This window comes from Cavia porcellus, unplaced genomic scaffold (genome assembly GCF_034190915.1).
Source record: "Cavia porcellus strain 051 isolate PalLab524CR breed Dunkin Hartley unplaced genomic scaffold, mCavPor4.1 scaffold_11, whole genome shotgun sequence".
NCBI lineage: Eukaryota > Metazoa > Chordata > Mammalia > Rodentia > Caviidae > Cavia > Cavia porcellus.
Window position 1 is genome coordinate 71,327,569 of NW_026947494.1, and position 12,006 is coordinate 71,339,574.

Sequence of the window (12,006 nt, forward strand, 5' to 3'; positions counted from 1 at the left end):
TTCCTTCCATTATAACCTGACCAGCAATTATTTTTTGAGTACTTGGAATGACATTGAACTAAGGAGAGATTATAAATGCCTCTTTCCTCTCCCTGTAGGCTTGTGTGAAACAGAGGGGAATTGTAAGGTTCAATAAGTAAAAGTATTGAACAGTTTCAAATTGCTATGCAAAGTATGAGATTTTTCCTGTTTTATAGATTTAAGGCTAAAAATGCTCAGAAAATAGTTACTGAATGATGGAAGACAAACACAAGAAAGACACATGATCAAAGGTGAGAGACACAGGCAAAGAAGAACGATTAATTGGGTTTGGTTAAACAACAGCATGCATAAAGAACAGCCATAAAGAAGAAGGTTTATTTGGAAACTTCATTCTCATGCTGAAGAGTTTAGATTTAATTTGATAGCAAGATATCATTGGAAAGGTTTTGAGCCCATGCAGATGAATTTTGTGTAGTCTTCAGAGTAGATGTGTTTATTGGTAAGCAGCAATTGGAAGGAAAGAGATAATGAAGGCCTGAAATAAGAGTTACAGGTGGGAAAGAGTGATATTTTAAAGTGGACTCAATAGATATTTTAAAGTGGATGCAAAAATGCCATGATGAAGACATTTTTAAGAGTTGGGTAGGAAAGCGAAGAATAAAAAATAACAAACATTTTTATAGAGATGACAAGCTGGCTGTGTCATCAACACAAATTGGTCATGAAGAAAAAATAGATTTGAAACTGAAAACTTATTTTATGTTTCCAGCAGGACCAAGGTCCAACTAATAATGTCTAACAAACTGTTAAAGAATTGAGCCTTGATTTTGGGCTAAATTTTGGTCCATCAGTACCTTTCTTAAGAAAGAAACATCAGTAACATTGGTCTGCATGCATGACTATTCTTCTTTTCAGTAATGAGACTCTTTTGCTTTTGCCCATCTTAAAGTATTAAGCATGCTAAAGAGGCTTCTATGCAGATAAGGTCAAACAGAAACTTCACACTCAGAAACAGCAGGAATGTGAAGATGCAACTTGGTAGAGCTTCTGAGGGCTGAAGAGTTGGAGGTGCTCTCTATCTGTGGCAAGTGTCCTTTGTTCTTGCTGCACCCCTGGAAAATTGTCCTTTGATGTGATGTTAAAGCTGCTGTCTGCCTCACCTTACCACTGGTGATGCAGCACTTTGAATTAATAAGGAGTCTGTAGAAAACAAGTCACTCTGAACACATCACCATTCTTTGCCATACTGATTCTTTGCTCCCCCACAGCCACAGCCACCCGATTCTCTGCAGGACAAGGATGTAGGAGTGCAGATTTTAGTCCTTAGAGATCTATCCACAACACAAATTAACACGAGGAAACCATTTAAAGGATTTCAAAACAGTGCAAGAAACAGGTGCTATAAAATGATATTGCTTTAAGCTTTTGGAAGGAACACTTTGTTGCTGTCAGCAATCTGGAAATGCTATATGAAAATCGATTTGGAAATCATGATCCATAATATCATGTTAAAATGATGAGATTCTGAGAGGATGAGACAAAGGGGGCTCAAAACAGATATGCAACAGACTGTTCATGCTTTGTAACTCGAGATTTATGTGAAGGAGAAATGAAAATACCAAATATTAAATGTTTTAGAAAGATAATTCAGTTAATGCATGATTTTGCTGGTAGATACTTTTAATTTACAAGGCTATGGAATTTATTCTGTAAATATATAAATTTAAATGTGAACATAAGTGCTTATTTGATGCCGGGTTGAGAGAGAGGAGCTACATAGTGCAAGATGGTGTTCATTTATTCTATGTTAATAACAAACAGCTATTCTACCTGCTATAATCTGAGAAAAAATATAGAACTTTACAGCATTAAGAGTAAGCCTGAAAAAATACTTACTGTATCCTCCTCTTCTGTTGTGCTTTAAAACATCCTGATTTTTTTTAATAATACTTAGAATTTAACCCAGGACCTTTGCACTGAGCTACATCCCTACCCCCTTTTCTATGTTATAGTTTGAGATGGAATCCTGCTGCCCAGTCTCAAACTTGCAATCTTGCCTCAGCTTCTCAAATTGCCTGGATTTGATTTTTATGGTACCCCATGTCAATGGCAAAATTTTCAAATCTGCAAAACTATGCTATTATGAAGATCAAATTTGTACAAGTTATGTGAACATCTAAGGGGAAATAAAAACTGTTTTAATAAATGGGAATAGAGGTAATATGAATGGCCTAGAAACAAAACAATGGTTGACAACATTGGAAAGAATGTTAATACTCTTTAATTGACTGTAACCCTCTCTATGGGATACAAAAATTCTGAGTTGGCTGCTTATCAGAGACTGGAATGGGAAGATGCAGATGTTTAACTCCAGCTCTGGTTTAACTATCAAATCATTTAACCTCTCTGAACTTTACTCTTTCTTTTATTCATTTGTTTATATTTTATTTGTATTTTCCAACAAACATTCAGAAATCTTACTGTCTACTCCTCCCTTTTGAGTTTCCTCCCCCGTAGCTGAGTGTCCCTAAGAGCCCTTGAAGCTCATGTAAAACTGCCTAGTGAGGACTTCATGGAAAGGGGGATTTTGAGCTACTTTTGAAGGATTAGAGGAACACAATTTGAATTGAAAAAATCTTGCTTTGGGATAGGAAGGCAACATAGACAGCTATCAAGTTTTATCTAGCCAAGACTTCTCCAAGAAAAGCCAGCAATCGGGGTCACCTAGAACCACGGGAGGACGGAACAAGTGACAGGTGAAGTCAGTAAACCTGCTACAGAGGGTGATGCAGCACGGGCCGCGGCCTGAGCAGTGGTTTCACTAGATTGGGGAAAGGACTGGAGAGCATCTAGGGAGAATCTTTTCATTATCACACAAGAAATTCTGTGACTAGGTTACTAACCTTCACACTGTTTCCATGTCACAATTACAAAAATTTGCCAATAGGTAATTGCTAAGCATCTCACACTATGAGGGACTTTTTATTGAAACAGTAGGATAACACTGTTAATTTGATCTTTCAGTTCCAGTGTGTAAGGTTAACATTTCCCTTTGCTGCCCCCTCTTTGAGGAGTTTCCCTCTCTTTCTGTCTCTCTCGTGTCTGCCTCTGTCTCTTTTTCTCTCTCATTTACTTTCTCTGCCTACCTGAATTCCCTAAGTCCCCTCGGCATGAGAAACTGAGCTTAGTAAACACCATGAAGTAGCCTCCATTATTTTAAGTTTGAAAATACTGGAGAACTGTTAAGTGAAATCCACCGTGCTCCTCTTACACAGGCATTTGACCTCTGGATAACGCTAAGCACTTCATCCGCTGGTGCTTTTAATTCTAATCCTTGCTGAGACAAAATTCATTGCTTGAATTACAAGAGTGAGTCTCATTAAGGCTAAAAAGCAGTGACCCAGATAACATAATGGATTAATATGGTGACCTTGCAGTTTTAAAGCTTTACTTTCAGATCTGACCATCCAATCCAAATCATTTCAATAGTCAATTAATCAATTGGTTAATAGCAGTCTGTAAACATTCCTAGTCTAGTGGTTTGGAGATCATTTTGTTCAGTACTATGCTATGAAGAATTAGATTTAAAAACAGTAGTTTACTTATTAACTTCCCAAGCCTTTCTCAAATGATCAGAATGAAAATAGAGCTTAGTGAATGGTTGTAATCATTAATAAATGTATAATGTCAATCTAACAGATGTTAATGTTTTGAGACTGAAATCACACAGATATATTATATGATACATAAATATATATTAAAAATATATATGTATGTGCCATTAGTACAGAAATATTGTGAATGCAATGAATTAGTATTAAACAATGGAATGTTCACTAGGGTTTATGCATGCCAGGAAAACACCCTATCACTGAACTATACTGCTGTCTCCCAACAGATATTGTTAGGATTATTATACCCAAGTAAAAATTAATGTGTGTGTAGATCATTATGACACACTACAGTCTACAGAATTTTCTTCCAGAAACCTGTTTCCAAAACTTTGCTTGTGTATTTATTTATTTATTGCAGATGCAAGATATTCGGAACCCAGAAGGAACTCAGTACAGCTCCCTTCCTCAGATGGCAGCCCTGAGACCCCGGGGTCAGCCTGCAGACATCAGGCAGCAGGCGGGGATGATGCAGCACGGCCAGCTGACCACCATCAACCAGTCCCAGCTGAGTGCCCAGCTGGGCTTGAATATGGGCGGGAGCAATGTGCCCCACAACTCCCCCTCGCCCCCTGGGAGCAAGTCTGCAACCCCTTCACCGTCCAGCTCAGTGCACGAAGATGAAGGTGATGATACCTCCAAGGTAGGACCAGGTTATTTCTCACCTTCCTCTACCCTCAGGGTCAGGAGTGCAAGTTTGTCTTCCAAAGGAGAAACATTGATGAGGAGCATAAATTTGGTTCCTGAAACATACAGACTGAATGGTTACAAGTTATATGGTTGGCTAGTTACACTGTTAAGTAATATATCCTTTCAACACAGTTGTAGGAAGTATAAAAGCCATTTGCATCTAAAAAATGTATTTTCTATGGAGAGTAAGACAAAGTAAATCCTGTGGACTCAGTTCCAAAATCAAGCCTAATTTATACCCATTCAAAAACATCCATGTGCAATAGTCCATTAAGTACAGTGAAAACTCTGAGAGTGTGTGTGTGTGTGTGTGTGTGTGTGTGTGTGTGTGTGTGACACTATGGTACAAGTGTGACACAAGTGTAACTACTTCCTATTGTCAAAAAGAAGGGGCTGGGATATGAGATGGTGCATCTCATGTTAACTCCCTGGGAATGTGGTTATCTCTGTCCTCCAGGGCAAAATCATGTATTAGAAGCGACGTGTATGGGAGATGTGTCTTTAAACGGGAAAATTAGCAGCACAGTGTAGTTCCTTAAAGCACTAGAGGTAACTTTTCAAATGACTGCATGAAAACCAAGCACGCTTTCACCTAAACACACGAAAATAATTATTTGATTGCCTTAATTATCTTTCTACAACTTTCAAATTCCTCCCAGTGAAAAGGAGTCTTATGCCTAGTTACTGAGGAAAAAAGTAACTATTCAATGAGTAATACGTGTTTCTCCACTTTTTCCTTAAAAATCTTACTAATAAATAGTCACTTGTGTTGGCCACGCTGTTTTCTTTTCACCTTTGTGAGAATTTTGTTCAGGGAACATTAAACTGTCAATATGTTGCCAAAGGCAACACTGCACTTCTGATCTATGTGGTAACTTCTAGCTATGTTAATTTTTAAAAGTTCACATGAATTTTAAAGGTGATTCATACAACAATTTAGAGATAAAACTGTAGCATTGATTCTATCTCCTTATTTTTTGTATTCTTAATGTTCTGACATTTGGAAGCTTAATCATGGTGAACTGAAGAGGCTGCCCCCCATTATAAGGCCAGCCAATTCCTAGACAGAGCAAATGAGCCCCCAAGGGAGTCCTCTGATGCACCTCAAAGCCTGCACCCTAACCTGTATGGAGACACCCAGTGAGGATCCTTCCTCCCCCGCTTCACCCAGGACTAACTATCCCACCAGCAGGAAGCTGCAGCAGCTGTTTGAGCTGTCCAGTCCAAGTCATACTCTGTTGCCCACCATGCCTCACCCATCCTTTCCCACAGAACGACCAGCGGGTGCTCTGGTTTATGCCCGCCTGGCCATTTTTCTGCCTCCTGATGGGCTGGAGCATTTCCTGAGGGTATCCTGTGTGGCGCTCCACGTCTTCCTGTCCTGGAGAGTGTTTGAGCTTCTTCTGCAGCAACGGTCATCTCTGTGTTGCTCTTCTGGATTAAAGCAAACACCAGGCACAAATTCCAGAAAAGATGCTCGACCTCCCCTTGTCCTACCAGTTTCTCCAGCCGCATTTTCTCTCCTTGTGGTCAGTGAGACAGCCTAGCCAGTAAAGTAGAAAGACAGGAGGTGACAAACAGATATCACAAAATTAATGGATGGGGTTAGTGGAAGCCTGGGCATTACCTGACCATTTATTTATTTGATTTTGGGGGCAGTATAGGGATCAAACTCACGAGCCAGGTGAGCAGGTGCTTATGCCGCTAAACTAAATCCCCATCCCTAGCTGACCATTTAGAGGACAAAATCATTTTCTTCAGAAGATACACACTATTCCAATTAGCACTTAATAACTAAAGAGCACATGGACCTAAACGTGAGAACCAAGAATTCCTTTGGCGAGGGATGTATATGTTGGGCTATGCATGGATAATTCAAGTCAGTTTCTTAGACAAAGATGATAAAAATATTAATACTCTGCTCATAGTAAAAACCAATTTGTGTATCTGGGTTGTATCTTTGTTGAAATTTCAGGAAGTTAAGTGCAAAATTAGTAACACCTTCTGACACTAAATTTCACAGAGGATTTTTCTTAATTACACTAGCAATTCCCACATTCTTCACCTTAAGGTGAGTAAATGAGAAAAACCCTGAAGTTTATAGAGTTTACATTTACAGATGGTGTCATTCTCTATTAACCTCTTTTTTGTCCAGATTTCATAATTATACTACGGCATGAGTTCTTACAGCAGAGGCTTCCAGGCTGGTGTGAAACTCTAACAGTGAGTTTCCCACCTAATCACTCAATATTTGCATCTCAAAATAATTTATAGTCCTTTATTAATGCTGTGGAAGCATTGTATGGTAGAATTCATACTCGGTAGCAGTAGATTCTTGAATTATTTATTTGTCAGGCCTAGGGATATGATTCTCAAGAATGCACCAAAAGTGAAAAATGAGTTTCTTTGTCTATACAAACATTCTCAAGGCTGCATTTAGTTTATTTCCATCTCAAGTTCACCCGCCCATTCTAAGTCTGCGCATGGTCCTGCACCTTTTCTTCATTCAGAAGTTTTCTACCCATTCATCCAACTTACATTTTTTAAATTGCTAGGAAACACCTCCAATGAAAATGCTCAAGCATTTCATCACAGTTAAGGATTTAACCGGAATGTTTCTTCCTATATGAATAGGATTTATGTGGCTGTGTACTGCTCCAGCTAAATGGGAAGCAGCATTAGGTCAAAAAGACTGTTTAAATCCCAAAAGGAATATTGAGTTCCACACCAGAAAAAAGCAGCGTTTAAACCTTCCTCTTCCCGCTTTATGCTCTCTTTAAGCAATTACATATTGACTCCCATTTATCTAATTGAACAATTAAATTAAATAAGTCTGTTTTGACAGAAAAATATATTGTAAATATACCAGTAGAATTAATTATCACCTTATAAACACCACCCTGGTTTTGATTGCTCTGAAGTTGTGTTGACAGCGCTAAGTCATAAATGAGACATACAAGAAAGCATCAAAGAAATAGCAAACCTAAACAGCTCATGGTTCTGAGCCTGAAATTCGGCACTTACGATGCCAAATACTTTAAGTGTCTTAAAGTGTCTGCTAAATTACAAGTATATTTTGGGGGGCCAGGGATTTAGCTCAGCGGCACAAGTGTCTGCCTGGCAAGCACAAGGTCCTGAGTTTGATACCCTGCACAAAAAAAAACTATACTTTTGGCAGTTTTTTCTTTAAGAAAATTATGGGTAAAGAATCACTGTGTTTTTTTTTCTTTATTCTTTTAGTTTTTCTTTCGAAAGTATCATTATGTTTCATATGTATCTGTTGTAAATGACATAGTTAGAAGATCTTTTACTTTGAAATGGGACACTTACCACATTTACATTTGCATAAATATTAAATTATCTGAGTTTATCTTTCCATCTCAGTGTGATGCTTTTGCACCACAAATGTGTTCTTTTTCTTGTGTTTCTTAAGATTGGTCTTCTTTTTCTCATTCTATTACTTCTGATTTTAAGATTAGAAATTTTATGGTCATTTTCTTTATCTTCCTCTGACACCTAACCATAGGAAAGTCTAAAATCGATCCTTGTCTTTGCCCCATCCTTAGATGACTTTAAGCACTTTTCTTCTAATTTGTATTGAGAGCTCTTACAACCTTCATTTTAATTGTATTTTGATTGAATTCTGTAATTTAATAAATGTTATGAACCATTGTTTTCATTATTTTATATAGTTCTGTTTTCCTCTAGATTTACTTGTATGCATATTTTTACATGGTAATTATTTTTCTTTGCACTTTTAAAACCATTCTTTTTGTTAGAGTCCGTTGGGAACATGCTTACCTTAACTAATGGTTTTACTGGTTTTAGAATTCTACACTGACAGTTATTCTCTTTCAAAATTCTGAAGATGTTTATTATTCCCTCCAATCCTGGTTTCCGTTGTTGCTTTTGAGAACTGTACTGTCTCCTTGTCTTTCCTTTACAGTAATCTGCCTTGATTCTCTGAGTGACACCAAGACCTTCTCTTGCCTTTGGTATCCACAGCTTCACTGAGATGCACGTGGGTTTCTTCCAACAGCCTGAATTCCATTCTCACTGTCTCTCATAGTTTCTGGAAAATATTAACCATTCTCTTAGACAGTGCTCGTTCCCTGATCTTGCTCCTCACCGTTTTGTACCTCTGAGAGGCTCTCGTCCTCCACAGCTCTTTGCTTTCCTCTCTGTTGTATTACACTCTGCTTAGTATATTTATGTTAATTTCCTATTTATCATTTGCCTCCTAGCTCTTCTCCAAAGAAGATTTTGGTTGCTTCGACCAGATTCCTTTAACCATCACAATCTTGAACCACACTTAGCTTGAAGTTTTTCAGACCGGCCATGTAATACCACAAATACCTACACATACTGTTTTTGTTTGTGAATTGTCACAGAGACTGTTTTTACTTTCCCTGTTATCAAGATTCCAGAACAATTATCCTCTGGAGAGGATAAGTGAGAGGACACAAGGAAAATTATTTCTATCCACCTTTGCCTTGAGAGTCTAATGTTTAAATATCTTGACAATCACAGAGCCCTCCTAGAAACATGCAGCCTTTGGTGAGTCAAAGGCTCTGTCTTGTGTCTCCTGCACCTGTAGCCCAATCTCCCAGCTAGTTCTGCAATATCTTCAAGATGAAAGCTGAATTCAGTACTCTGCTTGCTTCACTGAGTTGCTTTGTTCACCTGTTTTTTGCCTTTAGGAGTTACTTTTTTTTAACAGTCCATATTTGCAGTACATAACGGTTACATTCATTGTGGGGCGCAGGTGCATGGACATAACACTTCTGCTCCTGGTCAGTTTGTCGGTGCACAGGATGTGCGATGTATACAGAAGGTTTCTTCTCAACACAAATAGGATGAGTCACTACAGAAACAACTAAAAAGCTCCCAGAGAAATAGTTTATATTTAACACTATTCTACAGGCAAGAAGACTTCTGGAGTAAAGTGAAAAATGATAGGCAAGTTTTTATAAATGTAAAGTGAAACTATGCAGTAGTATAACCAAATGTTATGTCTCTTTATCTAGCAATGAGACAGAATATTGAAAATTGTGATTTGAAAGTTTGGCTTCATATCTCATTGACTGTATTCATTATGCTATTGTTCAACACTCCCCATGATGTAATATGTATTATATATTTGAAGAATTTCTTATACTCCAGCAATTTAATCAATAGATATCATTCATTCATTCATTCATTCATTCCTTTATTTTCATGGCAGCACTGGGACTTGAACACAAGACCTTCATGGTCAGTTGCGACCCTGGCCCCTTTTATTTTATATCTTGAGAAGGGTCTTGCTGAGTCACTAAGTGGACCAGACTAGGCTCAAACTTGGGTCCCCCTCCTCAGTCCCCCAGACTTCTAGAGTGCAGTTTTCTGTAGTTGTTGTCCTAGTAACACCATATCTGGCTCCCTCACATATTTTTTAAAGAGAAAAGACATCCCACATATTAAGACCAAGTCTAACACACTAGTTTGAGAAAAAAAAATGATAAAATTCAAACCTCCAGTACCTGATTCCAGATGATTTGCAAAATCCATTTGAGTAATTAAATTTTGCTAGGATATAAATTTTCAAGGAGCATGTGTTCCTAGACATATTCTAGATGACTGAGCATATTTAATTAATTCATGGAATAAAAATAAAATGAGCCTTAGCATGGCCACCTGACACTTATTTTGGCGGGATCCTACCTCCACAGCTTGTTTTCTCTAAAAAGTGCTGCCCACCTCAGGCAAACTAAGAAGAGGTCAAGTAGAGCCAATAAAATTGACATATATAGCTACTAGATGAATATAATTACAACCAACCTTTTTTTCTCACTTTAAAATGACTTTTCTGGACAGTGTCCCAAACTTTCTATTTCATACAAGGCCACTGAGTGCTTTTGCTAAATCATCCAAAAATAGTACTCAGTTCTCTTTGACAAAATCAAGGATCCTTAAACATAAATCTACTTTACACACTCAATTACTGATACAGTACTCCATAGTGGTGAATCATTTCAAAAGTAAAGCTCTTCGTATGCGTTTTTGTGTAATTGATGTTTTGAGTCACTGAATGTTCTGTTATTATTAATGATAATAATAAAACCAATTGTAGAATGAAAGAAGTGTTACAGCCTTGCTGATTTCACAGTAACTAGATGACTGACTTTCCGTGCTCATTTGAATTTATTCTCATAAGGGGATTTTAGATGGCACAGTTAAGGAGGAAAAAAAAAAAGAAAATGAATTTAACAGCAAAATTTTCACTTACGAAAACAGTACCATCACAAAAACTGCTGTGATATGCCTTGTTTCTATGGTGAAGATTTTATAATATTTACTTTATATGATAACGGTTATAAGTGGAGTTCTATGTTGTTTGTTCAGCCTATTATGCAGATGGTGCTTGATTAAAATCTATTTTAAACTACAGCGATTACTGCAAGATAGTGTGCATTAAACAGCTCTCCTAGCTCCATTAAGGGCTTTGGGACCATGGCAGTTTATTTTAAATATGCTTATAGACGTTTCCAACTTCTCCAGGGACAGTTCAGTATCAGTGATTCTCCTTCCTTACTTTTTTCCCAGTTCTGGAGCTCAAGCCCAAGGACTTCATGCTAGGCAAATCTCAACCACTGAACCATGCCCAGTATTTCCCTTCCTTGATAATCTTAAGGATAATACTAAGGTTTTGTACTCTGAATTCTTAGGTATTATCTAAGCAGCATTGTTAGCACAGGCGTTTTTTAAAGTAAAAGATTATTGTTTTCCTGTGACAAAGAAGTTAAGTGCATCATTATAATTAAGCAATAAGATGTGACAGAAAGTGAATTACCAGAAACCTAAGGACACCTCTAGGGATTTGAGAGATGCATCTCTGTCCAGGACAAAGTCACGTGAAACATATGCATCTGCAGAAAGCTTATGTGTAATACTTATAGAGTACTATTCTTGTGTTTGTGTGTGCATTTATTTATTCATTATTACTTTAATTGAATGTAAAATAAGTCTGTGGGTAATCAGGGCTACATTAGGCTTCAGCATAGCCATTTTTTAAGTGGCTGTGATTTTCATATAGTTTTTATATGCATTCCCAATCTTCACAGCCTTGTAACTCTAATCTTTTTCCCGGCACAGTGCTATAGAATATAAGAGCAGAATGGATGGTGATCTACAGCCTGTGTGGCATTCTGCTACTGTTGTGAAGGACATGGGGATTGACAGGACTCTCTTTTTACTTTCAATGTGTTTGTTGTCATAGGAAATTTATATTTTGTGTAATATGATTTCTCTTATATTCTACAGAGTATGACATTGGTATTAAATGTAACTCTCCAGCTGTAGCATTCTAGTCATTTTAGAGTGCTATGCTCTAGAACAACATCCAGCACACAATTTTGTATAGTCCATTATGTTTACATTTAAATGTAACTAATACAAATTAAATTTAAAATTTGCCAATTCCTCAGTTAGCATATAGCACATTTCATATAGTTTACAGCAGTGGTGGCATGCATGCCACAGCCAGGTGTTTGTTATCATCAAAAGCTCTAAAAGGTTTGACATCACTGGTATATTGCTATGTATAGTTGGTGACCATCCTTTTGGACAGTGCAGAGAACATTTCTTACCATTCCAGAAAGTTCTATGAGAGAGTACTGCTCTGGAC

The 12,006-nt window shown here is 37.5% G+C and overlaps 1 protein-coding gene across 2 annotated transcripts in view; it reads left to right on the forward strand.

Moving 5' to 3' along the window:
* Nucleotides 1–12,006, forward strand: part of Tox (thymocyte selection associated high mobility group box) — a 296,483-nt gene that overhangs the window by 249,143 nt on the left and 35,334 nt on the right. For both annotated transcript variants that reach the window (XM_063258463.1, XM_003464395.5), the window contains exon 4: nucleotides 4,015–4,296. In XM_063258463.1, the coding sequence (XP_063114533.1) occupies nucleotides 4,015–4,296 (282 nt within the window). The remainder of the gene's footprint in view (nucleotides 1–4,014; nucleotides 4,297–12,006) is intronic.